The sequence below is a fragment of the Hydra vulgaris genome, chromosome 08 (genome assembly GCF_038396675.1).
Source record: "Hydra vulgaris chromosome 08, alternate assembly HydraT2T_AEP".
Lineage (NCBI taxonomy): Eukaryota > Metazoa > Cnidaria > Hydrozoa > Anthoathecata > Hydridae > Hydra > Hydra vulgaris.
In genome coordinates, this window is record NC_088927.1 from 11,786,368 (window position 1) to 11,810,925 (window position 24,558).

Genomic DNA, 24,558 nt, shown 5'->3' on the forward strand with positions numbered 1-24,558 from the left:
TTTGTGAGGCCAAATTGTGCTAATTACACATACAGTTATATTGTAACTATATTTAAAAAAATTATATACAAGTATGAAAATAATGACGCAATAGAAACTTTTTCTAAAAATCTTGATTATTTTGTTCAATAATTTTTGCCAACTCAATTTCTGAAATTTTGTATACACGACCATTTGTTGTAGATGGCGGATCAATGGTACATAAAATATGATTTGATGGGACCCAACACATATCTTCTCGTGCAGGCCAAGAAAAACTTGGACTGGGACCATGTGGGTGCATAAATTGAATTTTATAATCTCCTTCTCCTTTATCTTTTTTGTTTATAATTCCAATCCACCAAAAGCTGTCATACATGCAAGCTACATAGTCCATATGATTATAAATAACTTGCTGCACAACCAGCTCATTTGGTATCTGCACAAGCTTAAATGTCGGAACATCAGTTTGTTGACTCATCCTTTTAAAAGAAATTGTATATTTATCAATTGGTATAAAATGGTGAAAGGATCTTGTTCCTGGCAAGGTTCTTCCCATAGTAAACCTTGGTTGCAATGATGATCGTACTTCATTTATTTCTATTTTATAAACTAAAATAAATTGAATAATTTTTATATTGGTTACACAAAATTCAAACATCTTATCTACCTCCAAAATCTGTCCAGTCATTGTTCTTTTTAAAATAGCTTGTGCAGTTAATCGTTTTACTGTGCCGCCAATGCCATCAGAAGCAGACTTACCATGGCTAGTAGCAAAAAAAAACCATTTAGCATCAATATCAAAGTCTTCTTTGTGATGACAAAGATTAATAAAGTTTTTAAAGTTTTTATATTGTGCTGCACATCCATCAGTGAAGTATTTAATATTACTAATCTGTAGAATGTTTGCCTTAATGTAATTGGTAATGAGCTGTTGTATTTTATATACAAAGTATACATCATGCTCAGCGTCATCAGAAAGGATGCAAAATGACTTTAATAGTAGTTTATCATTTGATTTATAGTAAATAATAATAGGGTGAAGTGTACATTTTGGTTTATTCCAATGGTTACTTTGCACCTCATCCTAAACAATAAATTGGAAGTTCTCTGCAAAGTCACCCAATACTATACACTCATTTTGATTTAATAACTCTTTACAGTCTTTGAGGTACTTGGCTTGACTTTTAGCTATAAGTGAATGAGATGTTAATTTATCTATTTTATTGCATATAAGGTCGATAACATCTTCAATATTAATTTTTTGATTGATCAGCGTAGTTCTATCTGTATGCTGCCATTGGTTAATTGTTATTTCTTTATCGCTGTTGTCAAACTTTGCTGTTAAGAATTCTTTTAAAGCAGCAATACCAAGGCATAACGGACATCGATGTAACATGCACTCTACATTATCCCTATTGCAAACAATCATTTCCATCAAATCTCTATAGTCTTTGTCAATTTTAAGAGCATCAGTTAACAACTTAACATTCTGATGATAGGTACAGACACAAACACAGTGGGTGCCAGACGAGTTTGTGGTTATACACCATCTAGGGCGAAGGCTGCAAAACTTAGAAAATCCGACATTTAAGTTAGAATGTTGGAATTTAAATGCTACATATAGTTCCTTTAAATTAATCAATATTAGTCTTTTTTGCATGTGTTGCCTGTACCCTATACTGACAAAATCTTTTTTTCCAGGCAGCATTCGTGTGTACTCGTCACTTTGATAAAAGCTATGAACAAGATCAATGGTTGCGTGGGAAAGCGACTTTCCTTTTTTTGATGATGGTTTATGCAAAATTTCATGTTTTTTTTTAGCTTTTCTAGCTTCTCGTACTAGGTAATTAGATACATTAAAAAATTCTGCAGACTTTGCGAGTGACCATGATTCTGGAGTTAGTGGTAATATCTGAATTTTTGCGGAGTATGATGTCACATTTTTTATCTTATCTTTCAATTCATTTAAAAGTGAGTATAGATCGTCAATTTGGTTATCAATTGAAGAACTTAATGGTGTACAAGATGGTGTCAATGTAATCATAGGATCAATATCATAAACTTTTTTTATTTTGTTTGCTGTTGCTCTAGTTATTTGATCAAATTTTCTTTTGGCAGCTGGTAATCGTTGGTGTTTTGGAATTGATTTAAGCTTAATAGGTGACACACCTATAGATCCAAGACTTTCATTGAGAGATGAACGTTGTTCTTGTTCAGGCTCAATCCTACTATAGCATTGATCAATTGATTTTAATTCTTTATTTATACAATGTACCCTTTTGTAACAACTACTGCATAATTTCCACCCAGGTACAGCAGCAATGTCTTGTGTTTTTAGAGTTATTGCCATTCCCAGACGGCACATCTGGTTTTAATCTCGGAATTAAAACCCGTATAAACACGTGTTTGTTACGATCCAGGCGTAAACCAAAAACACGTGGATTTCACGGGAAGTTTAACTGGAGTTTTACACGTGTTTTCTAAGGTTTCAAACACGAGTTTTTTTATGTTTTAAATACGTGTTTTTGAGGTTTTAAACTCGTGTTTTAAGAGGTTTTAAATTCGTGTTTTTTATAGTTTAAAACGGACTTATGGCATTAAATAAAGTTTCCAAACGGAAACTTTATTTAATGCCTTAAGTTAGTTCAGGCATAAGTTTTCCAAACTTATGCCTGAACTAACAGCTGTTCAGCACGGTTAAATGATAAACCAAAAATACGTAGGTTTTGTTATAGCTTTAAACATGTAAACCTTTTTTTATATATACTACATTATATTTAATTTTGTTGTTTAATTTTTGTTTAATTTTTGTTTAATTTGTTGTTTAATTGTTGTTTAATTTTTTTTTTTTTAAGGTAAATTATTTTACAATAATACTACGAAGAAAAAATAAACTAAGAAATAAAAAACCAAATCATTAAAAATAAGCTAAAAAAAGACGCTTGGCACATGGTTACCATACATAATATTTAATTTCGATTGATTGCCTCTTCCGTCATTATAAAATCTAAAATCGTATAACAATACGCTTTCGCATTTTTACAAACAATTCCAGTAGCATCGAATGTTCTTTTTAATTTTTCTTAAAAGTCGGGTCTCGAACTTTACTAATTCCTCAATTGAGGTAACATGTTCAAATTTAATTTCATTTAAATCTTTATCTAAAAACTATTGCAGTAGCCCAAATTTCTTTTTATGTAATGGTGTGACACAATCATTTTACGCTAAAACATGGCATCATCCATGGGAGAGGTTTCGTTTGTCTGATTTTTTGGTCGATCTGTATTGTTAATGGTTTTTGATGATTCGCCTTAATCTATTTAAAAAAAAAACAAGTTTTATAATAAATAACAAAATAAATGATTATCTTAGTCTATTGTTTTGTATTGTACCTAAGTAAATACACTATAAAAAATGCTGTTTGAAAAAACCAGAGTGATGATTTGATGGAAGAGTAAAATTGCTTTTTTCCTTATTAATCACGTTTGTTTGTTTATGTACATTTAAACGGAATCGACCCTTCATTCTTCTTTTCAAATTGTTTTTTAGAGCCACCTACTTCAACCTAAATAAGAGACGCCCTTAAAGAATTTATGAAACCCATTAAGAAACATAATTCATTAAATATACTATTGTACTTTTTAAATATTATAAACTTTTAAATTAAATGCAAATAATTTATTACTTTGGAAAGACCCAGAAGCCCGAGTATTCACAAGTATTTTAATTAGCATTTGTACCAGGATGTAAATCCTCTTTTAATTGATTTTTGCTTATAAATATAGAAATCTTTAAAGGTTGATTCGAAACCATCTCATTTAGGTTTTGTTGCTTGTTAAAGTGCAAATATCCTGTTTTAAGATAAATTAGACTAATATACACTCAAATATAGGTAATAAATATAAATATAAGTTATACATAATATTTAAAAAAACCAAATGCACACATGCCCCCTGTTCATTAATAGTCACCTACCTTAATCAACATTAATATTATTATCTTCATTAAGTTTCTGAAGTCTTCTATAAATATATTGTCTTCATCTAGATTATGTGATAACAGTAAAACTCCTAAAAGATAAAATTTGCAAAAACAGAATTTTCCAGAAATATTAGTGTCATTTTAAATTTTTTGAAGTTAAAGATAAATAACTAGAGTTTCAATACAAGTATTTTCATTAACAGTTGTACCACCATTAATATTTTTTCTCATTCTCTTTTTTGTTGAACATGTGAAAAACTTAGTAGTTGACTTTTAGTAGAATTAGTAAGATTATTTTAGTAAACTATAAGTAAGTAGAAAACTTATAGTAGAATCTTTTCAATTTATGTTTTGTTGCTTATTAAAACCCACATATTCTGGTTTAAAAATGTTATATATATATATATATATATATATATATATATATATATATATATATATATATATATATATATATATATATATATATATACATACACAAAAACAAAACAAAAAAAAGTTCAATATGTGCTAATGCATATCACTAGCCATAGTCTGCTTGATAATAGACCCTTACCTTTATCAGCAAAAAAAATATCGTTTCTGCAATCAGATAGACTACGCAAGAAATTTTCTTACTGGCTTGGCTCATGCCATATTTTTTATACTGCTGACTCATTTTTGTATCTTCTAAAACAAATAAAAATTAATTTAACATTTACATAATAATTTTCAAATATAAACAATTGATTTACAGATAAGTAAAGTTACTTACGGACAGTATTTTGCAACAAAGTATTACTAGACTTTGCTGTCAATATTGGTAGAGAAAGTTTATTCGATGAAGCATAGGTAGTATATTGGTGCAGCCTCGCAGCTCGAAGACAAATTTAAACATTCAGGAAATAAATTTCTAGCTAAGGCTGATCGATATTTTTTCATATATTCTTTCTACTATGCTGAACTTGTTCTTTTCATTTTTGTTAAATAATCATTATTATTAGGATATCCTATAGCATTTAGTACACACACATTTATATAAGAACAACACTAGTATTTTTCAAACATATAACAATAATAACAATAGTAATAGTAATAACAATGATACTGTTAACACAAAAAATGTATTTTATGTATATATATATATATATATATATATATATATATATATATATATATATATATATATATATATATATATATATATATATAAATATATATATATGTATACATATATTCATCCCAGAAATAAACACACATATACAAATACAAATATACATACGCCGAAATAAACACACAAATGTGTGTATATGTGTATATATTACGTATACATAACATATACATTTATTTATAAGTGTGTATGTATATACATATATATATATATATATATATATATATATATATATATATATATATATATATATATATATATATATATATATATATATATATATATATATATATATATATATATATATATATATATATATATATATATATATATATATATAGTCTATATATTATGTATGTATGTAACATACATACATAATATATAGACTTATACATACACACATATATACATATGAATACATAAATAAACACATACATATTTTATATATGTATTATACATACATATATATATATATATACATTGTATAAAATATATAGATACACAAGTGTGTATGTATATAGATACACGTGTGTATCTATGTGTTTATATATATATATATATATATATATATATATATATATATATATATATATATATATATATATATATATATATATATATATATATATATATATATATATATATATATATATATATATATATATATATATATATATATATATATATATATAATATGTGTGTGTGCATATATATATATATATATATTTATATGTATATATATATTTAAATATATTAGGTACGTGATAATTGCGTTTTACGGAACCGAATTTTGTGCTAAAATTTTGTGCCACGATTTTCGCAGTCTCTTCAAAGTTAGCGTGCTTGAGGAAGGCTTTCTGAAATAACTTTTTAGTATTCGTTATCAATATAGAGTATTTTTAGAAAGAAGAATAGTTGAAGCTTATTATTAATTTGGTTTTAATTATACTCAATTGATATATTACCGAGTTTATTGATGTCAAAGTTTTAGTTGTACTTCTGTGGTGAAATTAATGTCCAGGATATAGTCTATATTTTATCTATTCAATTTTTATTTTTAAGTTATTCAATTATCTATGCACCTGCCAAATTTCGTTGAAAAATATTATGTAGCAGTCACCCTATTTCTTGCTGCACTTTTGTTACCTAGTTTACATTTTCCCTGTTGTTAGCGCGGGAGACAGAGGGGTCCATTGATTATTTGTATATATATATTTTTTTTTATATATAACATTCATATTAATAATATTATTAGCAATATTTAACTTATTTCATAAATTGATATTATAAACCTAGATACTTTATAGTGAAAATATGATTTAAAAATATGTAATTTTAAACAAAATTGTTTTATTAAAAGGATTTTTAGTAAATAATAAAATAAGACTTAAATTTTATATTTTATTTAGAAACAAAATGGAGAAAGAAAATAAAGGTTTCACATAGTATTTTGTATCATATTCATAATATAGTTTATATGTGAATCAAATTAGTTATGAATCATATCTAATTTGAAGTTTGAACGTTGTCTTTATTTAACAAGGAAAGCCTTTAGATTATAATTTATAACTAATAAATAAGTTATTTTTATATAAATTTATTAAATTAATTTTAAATTATTATTTGGCCACTATCTAAACCTTTATGTATAACTTTATTATTTCTTTCGCTGTTTTAGATGCTCTAAGTTGTGAAATGGCGTCAGCCAACAACATCAGTTAGTTACTTTCTTTTTTCAATATCTCTGTAGTTATTTTTACTAATATATATATATATATATATATATATATATATATATATATATATATATATATATATATATATATATATATATATATATATATATATATATATATATTAGTAAAAAACACTTATCTAACTTTTATCTTCGACTTGAAGTTTCACCATTGCTGGATCATCAGGAAGAGTACATTTACATATATATATATATATATATATATATATATATATATATATATATATATATATATATATATATATATATATATATATATATATATATATATATATATATATATATATATACAAATGACTTACTATATGCAAATTTTTATATTACTTTGTAAAAATAAAGTTAATTTAATTTGTTTAGATGAACTTGCTTTACAGAGGATCAGTCAGTTATATCCCTATTATATGAATTAATTTAGTATTTAGTCATTTACTATTAGTTATCAAATACAGTTCTTTATCAAATACAGTTCTTAGATCAAAAAAGAATAGGACTGTCGACTATCTAGACACTCTAGATTTAAGTTTAAGAGAAAAGATTGTTAAATGGTCAATTAATGTAGCACGTAGAAACAGATTTACAAATCGACTCTATCGATGCAAAGTAGGAGATGAGATTTGCAAAAGACAAAAAATCAAGTGCCAAAAAATGGATGAAAAAGAAAAAAGAAAGTTAGAGCGTGACCTATCTAAATTAAATTTTGAAGAGATTATTAATTCATATAAGCACTTATCCAATGACCAACTATTTGATTTAGAAGATGTCATGTCAGATAGAATTGTTGGGAAGAAACTACAACATGAATGGTACGATCCAAAGACATGCAAAAGTGTTTTATATCGCGGCAGAGTAAAAAAAGTTAATAAAAGAAAAAATGACTTCATTTACACCATTTCTTATTGGAAAGATGATGAAACTGATAATGAAGCTGTTGACTATTGCATGAAAAAGATCCAGCTTGCTGCTGATGTTGTTTCCGGTGAGTTACAATTTAATTAATTTAATAACACTGCAAGTGTTGTGACTTGCCAAAAATGTATTGCAAATGTTGTGACTTGCATAAATAATACAGCAAGTGTTGTACTTGCATAAATTATATAGCAAGTGTTGTGACTTGCCTAAATAATACAGCAAGTGTTGTGACTTGCCTAAATAATACAGCAAGTGTTGTGACTTGTTAAATTTTTTGATAGACGGCTCTGGCTTACCTTCACGTGGTGTCTATCGTTAAAAATGGTTAAAACAGTTTCATTTTTGGAATTAATTATTTTAATCATTCACTAAAAGCCAAGACAAAAATATATTGTATTTTCTTTAAAATAGTTTTATATTATTATTATTATTTTTTAATATTTTATTTATTTTTTATTTTGAAACAGAAAATTTGTTTGTTAACCAAATAAAATGGCTAGCTTGTTATCTATACTGTATGGTCCTTACTTCTGTTAATGTAATAATCACATGAAAGACTTTATTGTAGGTTTTTGCTATACTTGGTTAGAAAGATGACATGTTTTTTACAGCCAATTGACTTATAGCCCCACATTAGTAGTTGTATAATTTTTTTTGTAATATATATCTAATTAAATAATAATTTTTGGTAAGAAGTGGAAAGGGCATTAGAATGCCTCTTTCTTATGACATATTTGGATACGCCCTCTTTTAAACTCCACTCTCTTATGACCATGGATGCACCACTAATGTATCTTTTAATCTAGTGGAATATGTTTTTTACATCTTTGTTGTTGTACTTTAAATATTCAATCAGATATTTCAAGAATTGAAACATTTTTTGATATTATAGTACTAAAACATCATCAACATATCTACTGTGAGTTTTACATTAACCTCCCGTATTTGGTGGTTGTCTGGTATGAATTTATTTTTTAATTTATTTCCAATTTTTTAATTTATTTTTTAAATTTATTGTTCAAATTTTGAAAAAAAAAATTTTTTTTTTTTAGGTTGGGTGGAGAGGTGGGGGGGGGGAGGCAGGTGGTGGGCATACGCCCCTTTGTAATAGAAACACCACTTTTATACGTAAGATTGTATAACATAATTTTATATTGTGTACTAATTTTACTCATTATAGTAAAGATATAAATATTTATAAAATCAAGTCGTTTTTGATCCTAGGGTGTGATACACCAATCGCCACCACACCCACCTCTATTGCTAACATTCACCTCTCGTATATTTTGGTGGTTTAATAACTTTTTTGTGTATTTATATTGCTTATGTAATTTTAAAAAAAAAAAATTTCTGAAAAAAGTATCCAGTTTTATACGGGCGAGGTGGTGGTTTGGTGCCCCCTCTGTCCATCCGATACACCCGGTGGTTAGAGTTTAACATAAAGTTGTAACCCACTCTTACACCTATCTTTTGACACCAAGATATTTGTATTTCGATAAGAATTGGCAAAGTTATGACAATTTAAGTGAAGAAAAACATTATTTTGACCACAGTTTCTTCAACAAATCCATATATAGAAAAAATCGCTACTTAAACCGTCATAACTTTTGAACCAATTGTTCGATTTTGATAATTTTTTCACCTTTAAAATACTGTAATAATCCTCTTTCTAATGATATATAACATTATAGTATTCAAACAATTTGAAATTTTTTACTCACGTACCTAAATATATATATACATATACATATATATATATATATATATATATATATATATATATATATATATATATATATATATATATATATATATATATATATATATATATATATATATATATATATATATATATATATATATATATATATATATATATATATATATATATATATATATATGTACATGCTAATACTTAACAAAAACTGAATTTATTTAACATATAAATTTTCTCGACAAATGTTTTCCTGAATGTTCTTGTTACACACTCTAAAACCATCCGAATAATAAAAATGCAATAAATTTGAAAAATCCCGTGCTTAAAGTAATGGTTTCACATTCGTTGCGAAAACTTTTGATAATTTAATACTCCATTTTTGTAACTGAAAAACCATCACTAAAAACTTGATATCCAAACTGGTTTTTTGGTAAAATATAATAGTTAATTTCACGGAATTAAAACCCTATTCTTGACACGTGTTATTCTTAGTGTTTTCGGGAGTTTTAAACACGCAACAGAAACCACGCGTAACTTTTAAACGAGTTGTGCCGTCTGGGTTGATAGCGATATCTTCACATTTCCTATGAAAAAAAGGAAACAATCATTTCTAAAAACTAATATCAACTCACCATCATTGTAAAGAACAAATGAGTGTAATTGTTACTTTATAAATGTACCTAATTTTTTTTAAATTTATTTAATTACTATTTTAATCAAAATAATAAACTGTTTCATCAAAATAGTATAAAAATTACCTTTCACATTTTTCTTTCGATTTCCATGTTTTTTATATAGATTACAGCATTTCTGAAATTTTCTTTCAAATGCAGCTCCAAAGTATTCTCTATGATAATAGCAAACTGTTGTAAACAATTTTTCACAATCAAATAAACCAGCTCTCCATAATAACTCTTGTTTTTCAACACTTGAAAACGCTGATAGATCTAAAAGACCTTGTCTTCTTGTTAAACCTTGCTTGTGGCAATCAATATTACATTCTAATCCTATAGAACACTTTTCCATAATTTAAACTTTTTAATCTATTCATCTATAAAAATCTGATTTTGAAAAATTTTACTTAATAAATTTTTTTAGAAATACCATTCACATTATTTAGTTTATGGAAAACTATTTATACAAATTATTTGTTAGGATGTGTCATATTATATGACTTCCTTATATATATATGATTAAAAGGTAATTAAATTTTATTTTATTTACCAATCATTTAGTATAATTTATAACATTCATTAATTAGTTAAGTAAATATAAAATTGCTGCAAAGTAATAGGAAACTAATATTTACAACACGAAATTTTTGTTTAACCTTGCTTGTGGCAGTCAACATTACATTCTAATCCAATAGAACACTTTTCCATTATTTAAAGTTTTTAATCTATTCGAAAAATCTGATTTTTATATATTTTACTAAATAAATTTATTTAGAAATACCATGAACATTATTTGGTTTATAGAAAACTCTTATTACAAATTATTTGTTAGGATGTGTCATATTATATGACTTCCTTATATATATGATTAAAAGGTAATTAAATTTTATTTTATTTACCAATCATATAGTATCATTCATAAAATTCGTTCAATTTAATTAGTTAAGCAAATACAAAATTCCTGCAAAGTAACAGTAAACTAATATTTACAGAATGAAGTCTAAACAGAAGCAATAAAATAAAAATGGGGGAAGGGGAAGGGAAGCCTCCCTCAGGTACCAAATATTTATAAATACCTATACATTTATCATTGCCCTCAAAATGACTTAAAAAAACTTTTTACAAAATTAGGAAAATTTTCGTTTTTTTTGGGAGGGCGGGGGGGGCCCTACCCCAGGTACAAAAAATTTAGAATTTATATTTATATACATCTATTATTGCCTTCAAAATGACTTTGAAAATGACTTTTTACAACCAGAAATTAAGATATAGCTAATTTTTTTATAATTAAGTTAGCAATAAATTTTATGCTGACTCAGCATTTATATAAGCTTTACTTAAAAGGCTGAATTTAGAAAAGTCAAAAAATGCAATAATATATTTTTAATTAATAGTGAAGTTTGATACCTATATTGTAAGTTATAGCAATGCCTAAAAAAAAATTATCAAGGTGACATCACAAATTTGACCGTCAAAATACCCCAAAATAAATGCCATTATTATTCAATTTACATGTACTTAACGTGGTCTAAAATTTTTTTTAATTTAATATTTGTATCCGCCATATGGAAGATTGTCTATGTACCAAATTTCAGAATGATACCTTATTTCGTCCATTAATTATTGCTATTTAATGACAAAAATACATTTTGCAAAAAATGCTGAGTCAGCATAAATAAGAAAATTGAAACCTGAATATCTCAAGAACCGTAAGGGGTAGTAACCAGACTAGTCTATGGATAGACTTACAACACAGACATAGACAAATCTGTATGTTGTAATGGACACAACAAATGTTTAATTTTTTGTCCTTGTTGTGTCTATCAAATTTTTGATGGTGTCCTAAGATTGCTCAGTTAAAAAATAATTTTCACTTCATAAGTCTACAAAGCATAATTTTTTGTCTATTTGGTGTCTATGATTTTGTCTAAATTTACTTGATTTCATAAAACCAGAAATATTGATTTTTGCCAATAAAATCTAAATTACCCAAAAAATCCCTTAGAAACAAAAAAACTCCTTGATCACATATTTTTAAAATAATTTTATTGAAGGTGATAAAGATTTTAGTGACTAAGGAAAATTTTTTAAATGATAAACTTACCTTCAACTTTTTTGAAGTAATCCCAAACTGGAGAGGGCATTTTAAAAAAAAATTTTCACGCACATTCACTGAGAATTGAAAAACAACTGAACTGAGTAATTAATGAACTTCAATTGAGCACAAAATAGTCCATTTTGAGGTTTTTAAATAGACATTAACTTTTTAATCAATAGCACACGCTGGACAAAAAATTAAAATATGAACTTCTGTTAGAAAAATTGTATTTTTAATTTTGTGCTCGTTTTCAGTTTTTGAAACGATGCTGCAGTGAAAATTTAATTACTCGTTATAAGTCCAAATTATATATTAAATAGATCTTCTATACCTCATTAAAAAATCGAGATTGTTCATTTAGTGTCCGTTTTTAAAATGATTGTCTAGAAAGACAAACATTTTTTATAGACAATTCATTTTTGATAGTTGTAATTAAAATTGTTGCAATTAGTGCTTTGTCGATTTTCGAAGTCTATTTTTGTCCTTTTATAATAAGTCCATTAGAGATTGTCTGGTTGCTAGTAAGGGGTTGGAGGTTCCAAATTTTAAATTTTCATCATTTTTATAAACCCTATAACATATAAAAAAATTAGCAAAATCCCAAACATGGGGTGACATGACCTGGATGATTTGACATGGAATTACCCTTTCTTTAATTCATATTCAATTTTTCTATGCTTGAAAAATGCTGGATCACAACAAAACTACTATGACTTCTACTTCTTTGACTCTTCTTCCTTTCTTTCCTTCTTTTTACTGTTATATTTTTTGTTATTGATATTGTTATGTTTATATTTTTTTTTTTTATTTTTTTTTTTTGCATTATCCTTATGATAATCACTATAATATATATAGATAAATATATAGTAAAATATATACCTATATATAGTAAACTATATAGATAGTACTTATTATATTACTGTATTTAATATTATTATTACTATTTATTACTATTATTATTACTATTTATTTTTATTTATTTTTTATTACTTATTATTATTATCATTATTATTATGCTATATTACCCATTCCAGACGATTTTTATATAATTTAAATAAGCATATACAATTTACATCATTGTATAGAGCTTGACTTGACTTAAAAAATGAGGGGTCATTCAACCTTTGAAGTTAAGCGGATCCAAAGTTATTGATTTTTTTGTAGTGCAAAAGTTGATGATTTTTTGATGAAAGGTATAGGGCTTAAGTATGGAAAATTTGCAGTGATATGGCACCGAAAAAGAGAGTATTTTTGGATCATATTGACTTTTGAATAACTTTTGAACCGTTATTACATTTGACTTGAAATTTTTCATATTGATTCAACAACTATAAGTTAATAATATACAAAAAAAAATTTTTTTAATTCTGTCGGGATTGCCCAGAATCATCTATTTTACAGACTGAGGGTTTTTACTTATTTACTTAGTTTTGGTGTCATATTGACTCTTGAATAATTCTTGAACCGTTATTACATTTGACTTGAAATTTTCCATATTGACTCACCAAATATAAGAAAATAATATACCAAAATATTTTTATTTAATTCTGAATGGATTGTCCAGAATCGTCTATTTTACAGACTGTGGGTTTTAACTTATTTACTTAGTTTTGGTGTCATACTGACTTTAGAATAACTTTTGAACCATTATTACATCTGACTTTAAATTTTCCATAGTGATCCAACAAATATAAAAAAATAAAATACCCCAAAATTTTTTTGTTAATCGGACGAGATTTACCAGAATCATCTATTTTACGGACTGAGGGTTTTCACTTATTTACTTAGTTTTTGAAAATAAAATTTGGGGTTATAATATAATTACACCATACAAATATGCATAAAGGAATCATGGAATCCAAATAGTACATCATTTTGAAATTATTTTGTAATTTACAGAACGGTCAGTAAATTACTACAAAAAGGCTGCACATACCAATTTGGCATATCGACTTTGAATATATTTGATATTTTTGAATCGTTATTAAATTTGACTTGAAACTTTTCATAATGATTCATTTTTTATTTAATCTGACGAGATTAACCAGAATCATCATCAGAATCAATTTTACAGACTGATGGTTTTCACTTATTTACTTTGTTTCGGAAAATAAAATTTGGGGGTTAATTATAATTACACCATACAGATATGCATAAAGGAATCATGGAATCAAATAGTACATCATTTTGAAATTATTGTATAATTTACAGAACGGTCAGTAAATTACAGCAAATGGGCTGCACAAACCAATTGGGCATATCGACTTGAAATATATTTAATATTTTTCAACCGTTATTAAATTTGACTAGAAATTTTTTATGATCCAATTTTTTTTTTAATCTGACGAGATTATCCAGAATTATCTATTTTACAGACTGATGGTTTTCACTTATTTACTTAGTTTTGGAAAATAAAATTTGGGGTTATATTTTAATAACACCATACAAATATGCATAAACAAATCATGGAATCCAAATACTACATGGAATCCAAATACTATTTTGAAATTGAATATTTTACAGACGGGTCAGTAAATTACTTGTAAAGGTATTGAAATCTGTTGGAATTTTACGGAATGACCTATTTACAAGACAGAAGATTCTTCAATAAAGTTAAAATTTAATTTTCAATGAAAATAACATACAGCTAATGAACTTTCTGAAATTTCGAGTACCTACAACAGCAATAGGCAGGTATAACAGCAGATACTCTACCTAAAAATGTAAAAAAATTATTATTAGAAACAAAGATACATCATATGTTTAAAATATTTTTTTAATTAGTTTACAAAAATTTTATAAAGAATTAAATTTTAAAAAGGTATATATATATCTTATATATGCAGGTTGTTAGTATAATAAGTATAAAATAAGAAACTTACTCTTTGAGATTGTTTATGTGAACTATTGACAACGCTTAAGATAAAAAATTAAAATAACATAAAAAAATTATTTTATTCTAAAACTTATTTCTTGGCTTTTAGTGAATGATTAGAAGTAGCAATTTTCAGTTATGAAACAATCGAATAATCATTTTTAACAATAGACACCAGCGAGAAGGTAAGCCAAGTTGTCTATCTACACAAAACATCACAACAATAACATCACAATCACAAAACACACTGTCCAACAGAACACAAACATACACAAAATAATGACTGACATGTACATAAACACAATGAAACATATAGCGACTTACGGGTGCGTCAACACCGCTCCAGAGGTCCAACAGAACACAAACAAACACGTAATGACTAATGGGTATATAAACACAATGAAACATACAGCGACTTGTATTGCATAAAAACAAACATACAAATAATTACTTACCGGTAGATCAACACCACTGCAGAGGTTCAACAGCAAACAAGTATAAATATAGTGACTTGCAGGTGCACCATACATATAACTTAAAAATACGTAAACACAAGGATATACATATTGACAGGTATGTCAGCACAAAAATAGAAAGCATGACTTACCAGTATGTAACCATGGCAGCAGATGTCCAATAAAAAACAAATATACAAATAAAGATTTATGGGTCACCAACACCGCTCCAGATGACCAAAAAGAATACAAACATAAATACATTAAATTGAATAATAATAACAAACATAAACATTATAAATTAAATTTGCACTGTGTCAAAGACAACATTAACTACATTTTTGCTTTTTTTGAACAACGTCCTCCAGATAACCATCAGCCTTTCCCTCTACCACAACACATTTCATCCTCCACTCTTTGACTAACTCAATATCATATTTATCTTCATATCCATCGTATAGTATCTGAAACTCGCAGTCTTCATCAAATTCATTGTCATCTAGAACACTTACAACGAGCCCCGAATACCATAAATCCTTGCCATCATCATCTACCATTTTATGTTTAATTCTTTTTCCTAAAAACTTTGGAACCCCTCCCTTTGATGTGCCTGTTCTTATTTTTTTTCCAGTTTCCATTAATAATCTAGCGTCACCCTCTAATCTGACTTTTTTTTTTAATGTTATCAACATTTCTTGTCTTTCATCAATCTGTCTGATAACTGAACATTTTATTGTAGTTGCGCGTTGTTCTGGAGCTTCTTTTAAAAATGTAAAAATAGATAGCAGGTTGGTTTTTAATGCCTCAATATCAAACTTTTTGTAATTTTCCCCTTTTCCCTTTTCTCCTAATTGCAACCAATTTTCCGGAAATTTTTGCTGCAGTACTTTTTTTCTAAATTTTATTTGTCTTTGCAACTTCTTTACTATTTCATTTTCAGTGCCTAAAATTTTTTCTAAATCCTCTTTACACAAAATTAAACCTCCATCCTTTCCGATTTCTGTTGTCAAAAACTCTTTCTCTTCGCTTGCCTTTTGTTCCTTTATTTCTTTTTCTATACTGCGCTTGTCTATCTCATCAATTTTGTACTGCAATATATTTGCTTTTTTCTCTCTGTACTTTCTGACATACCCTTTTCTATTTCGCCTTGCTAGTAAAACTAGCCTTTCAATGTCTTCCTGTGATTTTCCATCTAACCAAACAGCTGTTTTGTTGTTGTTAAACATGATGACACCAGCTGCAGCTACTGTTGTCATGTTAGGTTTCATTTTTAACCTGCGGTCATAGGAAGCAAAATCACGTTCAGACACAATATTAGTACGCGGACAGTTTTGAGTTTCCTCAAGCACATCATCACCAGGATTGTGATATTTTCCTCCAGGCAACTGGTCTCTTAACTGACTCTGAATCATAACAGAACATGTGCAACATATAACTTCAAGACATTCTTGTGTTAAGGCATCCAAAAGTGGGTCATTACAGTTGGAAAATAAAAGATCAAACACTTCATCCTTGGTGAGATACTTGACATCAAAAAATGTAGAACCACTTAACATTTTAGATGCATCAGAAGAACAACAAACAAAATAATTGAACATTTGTGACCAGACGGTATTCAAAGAAAATATATGACCCTCCTCTTCAATAATACGAAAAAGAGGTCCTGATATTAGTTTATTAAAAATTCCCAGAGCTCTAGTTGAAGCGTGAAAAATAATGTTGTCAATATCGTGCCTAATTGACTCATGAAGGAAATTTGAACCATCAAGATTAAAAACAAATTCTTTAAGGTGATGTTTATGAAAATACGCTGCTCCACCAAGTACAAATATAATGTTAAAGCGATGATGCAGAAATGAAACCATAAAATTTTTAGAAAACCTTTTACGCAAAAATGCCTTCCATTCATCAGCTTTTCCATTCCGCTGATCACCATGTCTATAGGTTGTAAGTTTTGAAAGTTCATACAAAATATCAAAAGTGCGAGAGTTTTGCGCATTTTTAAAACCACCATGAATACTACCTTCCTGCTCAACCGCTTTTTCCCATTCTATGATTGCTTTTTCTGCGTATATTCCAAGATTGTGGATAATGTGTAAGCCACAAAAAACATGATGCATTTGAGAAATTTTTAATTTTTCACTTAAAGGAAGCTTATCATAGTTTTCAACAACAAAAGGCAAAATTGCTTTTCTCCAATGTTGAAATTGGCTAAAAAAACTTGAATTAACTATAGTGCGATCTGTCATCAAAGATTTAAATGAAAAAATAAGTTTCTTAAGATCATCCTCGTAGTTTTCCTTTTCTGGAGAAAATATCTGAGACATATCAGTGAGTAAATTTTTTAGCTCTCCAAAATAAGATTGTGCCTCTCCCGAGAACATATCTTCTATCCCAAACGTGTAGCTACCAGATGATGTTGTGACTTGAAAACTACCAACCTCCCTAAAATTATACTTTGTGCCATCTGTATGAAGAACATTGTTTGTACTATTCAACATAGCCACTTTCACTTGAGCTTTTGATAAAAGGTTCATTTCACTAAAAAATTCAGCAGCCAAAGATTTTTTTGGAAGTGCGCCACATGAAATTCCAACCATTTTTTGTAGTACAGTTCTGATAACAGATTCAACATTATTAACAGAAACATTTTTACTTAAAAGGTTGTAATATACCGAGCGAATTTCATCATTATATTTACCTCCTTCAAAAACTTCAACAACATTTTTTTCAAAAATGTCAACTCTTTCCTTAAGCTCTTCTGTAAGATTTTCAAAGTAATTTAAACTCTCCTTTAAGATCGAATCATTCATTTCATCAGATGTTTTTAAAACAGCGTTTTCAATTTTTTTCTTTAAATACCATGCCTTTTGTCGATCTGATTGTGAGCGCTTTCTAGCCATATCAATTTCTTTTTCCAATCTTAAATTTATTTGCAACAATTGGTTAATCCTACAATCCTTTCTAGCGCCTCTTTTGTTGACATTTCTGACATTATATCTTAACAAGATTGCTTGATATTTTCTTTTAAATTCGCTACATTGTCTATTTAATTGTCTGTTTTTCAATTTAAGATAATCAATTCTTCGTTTATATTTCTTTATTTTATCGGTAAAATCACAATTAGCAGAATTATTAACTAGATTTTCATGTTCTATTACCCCAATAGAAGTTGGGGTAATACAACTTTGAAAAGCAGAAACATCTTCTGTAACAAATTCACAAGAGTTGCCAGAAGTATTGATAGAACAATTATCAGAAGGTAGCAAACTAAGTTCAGGAACTTCAGGACAAAAAGAAAGAACAGAGCTTAAATAAGAATTCCTTAAAGTAAAATGTTTGGCACGATTCAGTTTTGCAACATAGTCTTTTGATTTTTTAAGACACTTAGCAAGCATTACTCTAGTGATATGGTATTTACAGTAGGTTGTGAAAAATACAGAGAGATTTTGCCATGTCAAATCATGTTTACCTTTTTCTTTGCAAATGTCTAAATAATGGCTATTTGTAAGACAAAATTTGGATATTTGAGGAAACAATGCCATCTTCAATATTTAAAAAATCCATAATATTGTTGTAGCTATTAAATGGGTCTTCGGACAATACTCTGGAAGCTACAATTAAAAGTAAAACTAATTAAAAGTAGGTAAAAAAAAAAAAGAGTAAAATTTAAATAAGTGTAAAATAAGATCAATCAAATTTGGTTTCAATAAAATTTTTAAAATGCAAAATGTGTGTGCTACATTGTCTTTATTTAAAAAATTAACTAGTATGAAAGTAGGACTCACTATTGTGGCTTATAGATGGAACCACTATTTTGATTTGACTATTGTTAACATGTAAACCTAAAACAAAAGAATACTCAAATATAGATTATCAGAAATCATATTACTTTCAGCAATTAAATTAAACATTCGAAAATAAATTTTACAAAAAAACTGGCCTACCCACCTATGTTATTTGGTTTTGGAAACTGGGGTATGGTGTACTGTTGTGAACTGTTGGCACAGTCTGGTAACTTGTCTAAAATAAAATTGTAGTATGTCATGAACTAATTCATACATACATTGTATCAAAAAATGGAGAAGTATTTCTTATTAAGTAAAAATTGTGTGAATACTTATTAAAAATTCTTACATATTTCCATACTTGCAAACTTGCTTTGAAAACTTTTTAATTCTTTGTTTTGAAAAAAACAGTTTAAGAAAGGCCAGTCTGTAATTACAATAGCTAGATTGTAGTCTTTGACCAAACTTTTTTTGATGAAAAATCCAGCAAGAATTCCTTTGAAATAATTAAATTTTTAATTTCTATTTTATCCAAATTTTAAAAATTTCACTTTCTATTTCATTTTCAGAATGAGAATTTAAATCATTTACTAAATGTGAGTAACTGTTATTCACATGTTATTCAAAAATTTTTAAAACAATACTTTTACAAAAATTTTGATAAATAAAAAAACCTTGTTATAAGAATTTTTATTTATTTTGACAATACTTTTGTCAAAATATTGTTTGAAAAAATTTTGAAATCAGACAAATAGATTAAACAAAAGCAATATTTATATTATTTAAAGCAGTTATGTATTATGTTAATAAAATAATTTTCCTATTTGGCTTGCTAATTTAGTATAAAGAAGACATCATCAAACTTTAAAACTTATAATTTGTTAAAACTAACGAAAAATACTTTCGTTTGTTTGGATTTTTGCGAAAAATCAAAACAAAAAACGTCATTAAGTAAGCGTAAAATAAACCTTATAATATATGCATAATTTGTAAATAAAAATCCTAAGTATCATATTCTTAGGAAAACATAAATAAATACTTGGTTTAAAAAGTGAAAAGGCTATACTTGCCTTTTAGAGAGGGAACATTTTTTAAAAAGGCTTTTTTCCCCAATAAATCGACTCTAAAGTATTCAAATGCTGAGAACTAAGAATTTATGTATAAATTTAAAAAATGTTCCCCTTTCCATTCGATTCATCATCCTTTTTTTACTATATATGGAAAGTTTCAATCAAATTGGATGTGTCTGCATACTTAGGAAATCTTACCTTCTAAATCTTATGTTGAAAAAACGTTCCCGCGGCAAGTTTTTTTTTAAAAAGTGGCTTCAAGATATGAATAATATATAAGTGAAGCCATATAAAGCTTAGTACTTTCTATATATGGTTGGAAAGAGGTTGAGTAACACTAACTGATGCTAAAATCCTCAAGGCGCTTGCTTAACCATACAAAAAGATATAAGAGAGCAAAGTTTATAAAAATTACGTGTTTTTTGTCAAACGTCAAATGTTTTTTGTTATGCCGTGGAATCGCTAGCTATATTTATACCATCATAGGTCTTTACGTGTCATCAGTTTATAACTGTTTGCAAATGTCCCGCACGATTGTATATATACAGTTATTATTAAAGTGAAAATACATTGATTTGATTTGATTTTGATTTGTTAAAATTGTAATATTAACACTGTTAATATTTTCATATTAACACTGTTAATATTTTCATATTCTCACTGTTAATATTTTCATATTAACACTGTTAATATTTTCATATTAACACTGTTAAGATTTTCATATTAACACTGTTAATATTTTCATATTAACACTGTTAATATTTTCATATTAACACTGTTAATATTTTCATATTAACACTGTTAATATTGTAATATTAACACTGTTAATATTGTAATATTAACACTGTTAATATTGTAATATTAACACTGTTAATATTGTAATATTAACACTGTTAATATTGTAATATTAACACTGTTAATATTGTAAAATTAACACTGTTAATATTGTAATATTAACACTGTTAATATACACAGTAAAATTCCAATATTAACAAATGTATGATGTTTACAACATTATTTTTACAAATTAATGTTTACATTTAATGTTATAAAGTTTCCTAATATTACTGTACCTTATTGAGTCAACAAAACTTCTGACTTTTTGCAGCAGTAAATTCTTCACTCTTTAAATCGAGAATTAAAAATGGTGGATGAAATTTTACAGCTTAGTGATGTTTTTTAAACTTCTTTTTTTTCGGGCCAGTTTAATGAGGCCCTGCGGTGCGCTTTTTCGAAAAAAGCACGATAAATTCTGCGCGCGCATAAAAATTATATTACTACAAAAAAATTAAATAGGCCCAGTAGAAATCGGCCCAGCCGTTATTGGCAATGAATTAAAACAACGCTACAATACTTTAAATAAGTTGCAAATAAACATATTACTTAAAAAATAAAATAACTTAAAATTAGAACTAAACTAGAACTATTTATTTTTATAAAACCTGTCTGCAAATAGTTTAGGCTAATAGTTGCATGTTTACATATATATATATATATATATATATATATATATATTTATATATATATATATATATATATATATATATATATATATATATATATATATATATATATATATATATATACAAATTTACATTAACAAATACTTTATTTTAAATAAATCTAGGTTGGGCCGGGCCCCTATGGCCCCTATCGACGAGCCGCCACTGTACATATATATATATATATATACATATATATATATATATATATATATACATATATATATATATATATATATATATATATATATATATATATATATATACATATATATATATATATATATATATATATATATATATATATATTTAAACTATGTTGATTAAAAAAAAAATTATTTTAATTAACATACATCATATTCTCAGCTTGCTAATTTGTTTTTTATAGCTATTTCATTTAAATTTCTGATATTTTGTGGTGCAATTTAGATAAAACAAAAAAAATTTCTGATATTTTGTAATTCAATTTAGATAAAACAAAAAAAAAATTGTTTTATGCTTTAACCCAAATCATTTTGTAACACTGATTAAAGATCTTCCAAACAAATAATCAGCTTTTTTAATGAGTGATACAACTTTACCTAGTATCAAAAGAAAACAAATTTGAACTGAGAACAAAATACAAGAAACAATTCAGTCTAAATTATCTTTTCCTACTGTTTCCAGGAACACTTCAGATTTAGATAAGTTGGCTAATTGTAATAAAACAATTAAAACTAAAGTAATTGTTTCAAAAGACATCAACAACAGTGATAAAAGCACTATTGACTCTTATGTTTCACTTAGGGAAAACATGGTTGCTGATGTTAGTTCATTAAATACAAATCAGCTAGATATTTCTAGAAAGCAGCTTATAGAGGAAAACAAAACAAAACTTGCATCAATTGTTAAGACAATAATGTTTTTGGGTCGAAATGATGTCTTTACGAGGTCATAGAGATGATAGAAAATATCAAGGAGAAATCGGAGAACCTTCAAAAATTACAGGGTTGGAAAATTTTATTGAGCTTTTAAATTTTAGAGTTGATACAGGTAATTTAATACTTAAGGAGCATCTTCTCTCTGCCCCAAAAAACTCCACATATATTTCAAAGACCTCTCAAAATGAGTTGATTGAGTGTTGTGGAAATGCATTTGAAGAGATTCTTATAAATAATACTAAAAAAAGTAAGTAATGGGTGATGCGGAAGTTATCGGACAAAATAAAAACGTCAATAACTTATTTATAAATAAAAAAACAAACTACTATTATATATTTTTTAAATAAAGCATTTATCTTTTAATAAAAATATATTATTTTTTATATGAAAAAACACCAACATCTGCAATTGATCTCAATTTTGCTCTGACGCCTTTCATATGCGACTGTAAAAAGTTTAAATCAATTTCTTGTAGTTTTAGTTTAATGCGATCAATCAAAACTTGCTCTGTTGAAGCTTGTCAATCTCCCTCGTAAACCTTCTGTGCCAAATGTCCCCAAAAATTTTCAATTGGTCGTGCTTGAAGCACATTTGGGGGATTGGATTCTTTATCAACGATATAGAGATATTGGTCCATCCAATTTAGAGAATCTTTAGAATAATGAGAACTTGCTAAATCTGGCCAAAATAAATAGTTAAAGTCTCCATGATACTTGTGAATAAATGGAAGAAATCATTTTTCTAAACATTCACTAATATAGATTGATGAATTGATCGCTACAGCCTTGGAAGTGCGAAACAATGGCTCGGACATACCACGGTCAGATATGGCTATCCACATTAATAATTGTTTTGGAAATTTCTCTTTTCCTATAAAACGAACACTTTCTGGGCATGTCTTTTTGTTGTTTGTGTAGTATCCAGAATTTCTAGGCATGTTGTCCCCTGCAAAACAAAAGTATTTTTCGTCATCGATGACTAGAAGCGATTTTGTGTTATAACGTTGTTTAACTAGTTTCCTGCTTCTTTTCTTTGCCTTTATTTGTTGTTCTATAGTGTATTTTGGAGTCTTTTCACTTTTTCTATATTTAATACTCATTTTTTTTGACGACCAATTGTCGATTGATTTACACCGAATTTAATACCTATTTTTCTCTGACTGACCCCTTTTCGATTGTTGACAAGTCTCGTTAATTCGGCTTTCTTTTCTTTAGTCCAGGATGTCAGACGACCAGGGTGCTTTCTATCAGTAAACGATTGAACAGTTTCAAGTCTTTTTAGGTTATCATATATTGTACTTCGAGCAAATCCTCCCTTTTCAAAATGATTTACGATTTTTTTTTATTTTTATATTAGGTTTATTTACAAAAAAAAACTTTGAGTCGCTTTCGAAAAGACTCTCGTTCAGCTGCATTTAACCTCATTTTAAATAATTGTGTTTCAAATAATAAAGTTTATATTTTATAGAACGTTTATGTCTACGCATAAAACCACAAAAACTAATTAGTATGCTCAAATAATGAAATTAGGATTTGTCCGATAACTTCCGCATCACCCGTTACTTCTCTATTATAGCAGATCAGACTGCATTTCTATTGTCATACGTTATGGTGACCTGAACAGTAGTATTAAGGAAGTTTTTTTACGCTTTTTAGAATGTAAAACAGGAACAAGCGGTTTA

At 27.0% G+C, this 24,558-nt stretch overlaps 1 protein-coding gene and 2 long non-coding RNA genes across 5 annotated transcripts; 1 reads left to right on the forward strand and 2 right to left on the reverse strand.

Moving 5' to 3' along the window:
- Positions 1 to 3,377: 3,377 nt before the first annotated feature.
- On the reverse strand, positions 3,378 to 4,948 carry LOC136084177 (uncharacterized). 2 transcript variants are annotated; one of them, XR_010640377.1, is made up of 4 exons: positions 4,718 to 4,948; positions 3,958 to 4,052; positions 3,668 to 3,833; positions 3,383 to 3,547 (listed from the first exon to the last, which is right to left on the reverse strand). It is a non-coding gene; the product is annotated as an uncharacterized LOC136084177 (long non-coding RNA). The 2 variants fall into 2 exon arrangements; XR_010640376.1 differs by having other exon boundaries at positions 3,378 to 3,547; positions 3,668 to 4,052.
- A 1,706-nt stretch (positions 4,949 to 6,654) lies between these two features.
- Positions 6,655 to 8,826, forward strand: LOC136083620 (uncharacterized). Its single transcript, XR_010639941.1, has 3 exons — positions 6,655 to 6,830; positions 7,227 to 7,845; positions 8,671 to 8,826. It is a non-coding gene; the product is annotated as an uncharacterized LOC136083620 (long non-coding RNA).
- Positions 8,827 to 14,870: 6,044 nt separating this feature from the next.
- On the reverse strand, positions 14,871 to 20,721 carry LOC136083621 (uncharacterized). Of its 2 annotated transcripts, none has more exons than XM_065803080.1 (7): positions 20,654 to 20,721; positions 19,735 to 19,881; positions 19,549 to 19,620; positions 19,386 to 19,442; positions 15,598 to 19,211; positions 15,150 to 15,183; positions 14,871 to 14,982 (listed from the first exon to the last, which is right to left on the reverse strand). In XM_065803080.1, exon 5 carries the CDS (start codon positions 19,140 to 19,142, stop codon positions 15,927 to 15,929), a length of 3,216 nt encoding a protein of 1,071 aa, XP_065659152.1. In that variant the 5' UTR covers positions 19,143 to 19,211; positions 19,386 to 19,442; positions 19,549 to 19,620; positions 19,735 to 19,881; positions 20,654 to 20,721; the 3' UTR covers positions 14,871 to 14,982; positions 15,150 to 15,183; positions 15,598 to 15,926. The 2 variants fall into 2 exon arrangements, with proteins under 2 accessions (XP_065659152.1, XP_065659151.1); XM_065803079.1 differs by lacking the exon at positions 20,654 to 20,721 and having other exon boundaries at positions 15,598 to 15,676; positions 15,750 to 19,211; positions 19,735 to 20,274.
- Between the last annotated feature and the right edge of the window lie 3,837 nt (positions 20,722 to 24,558).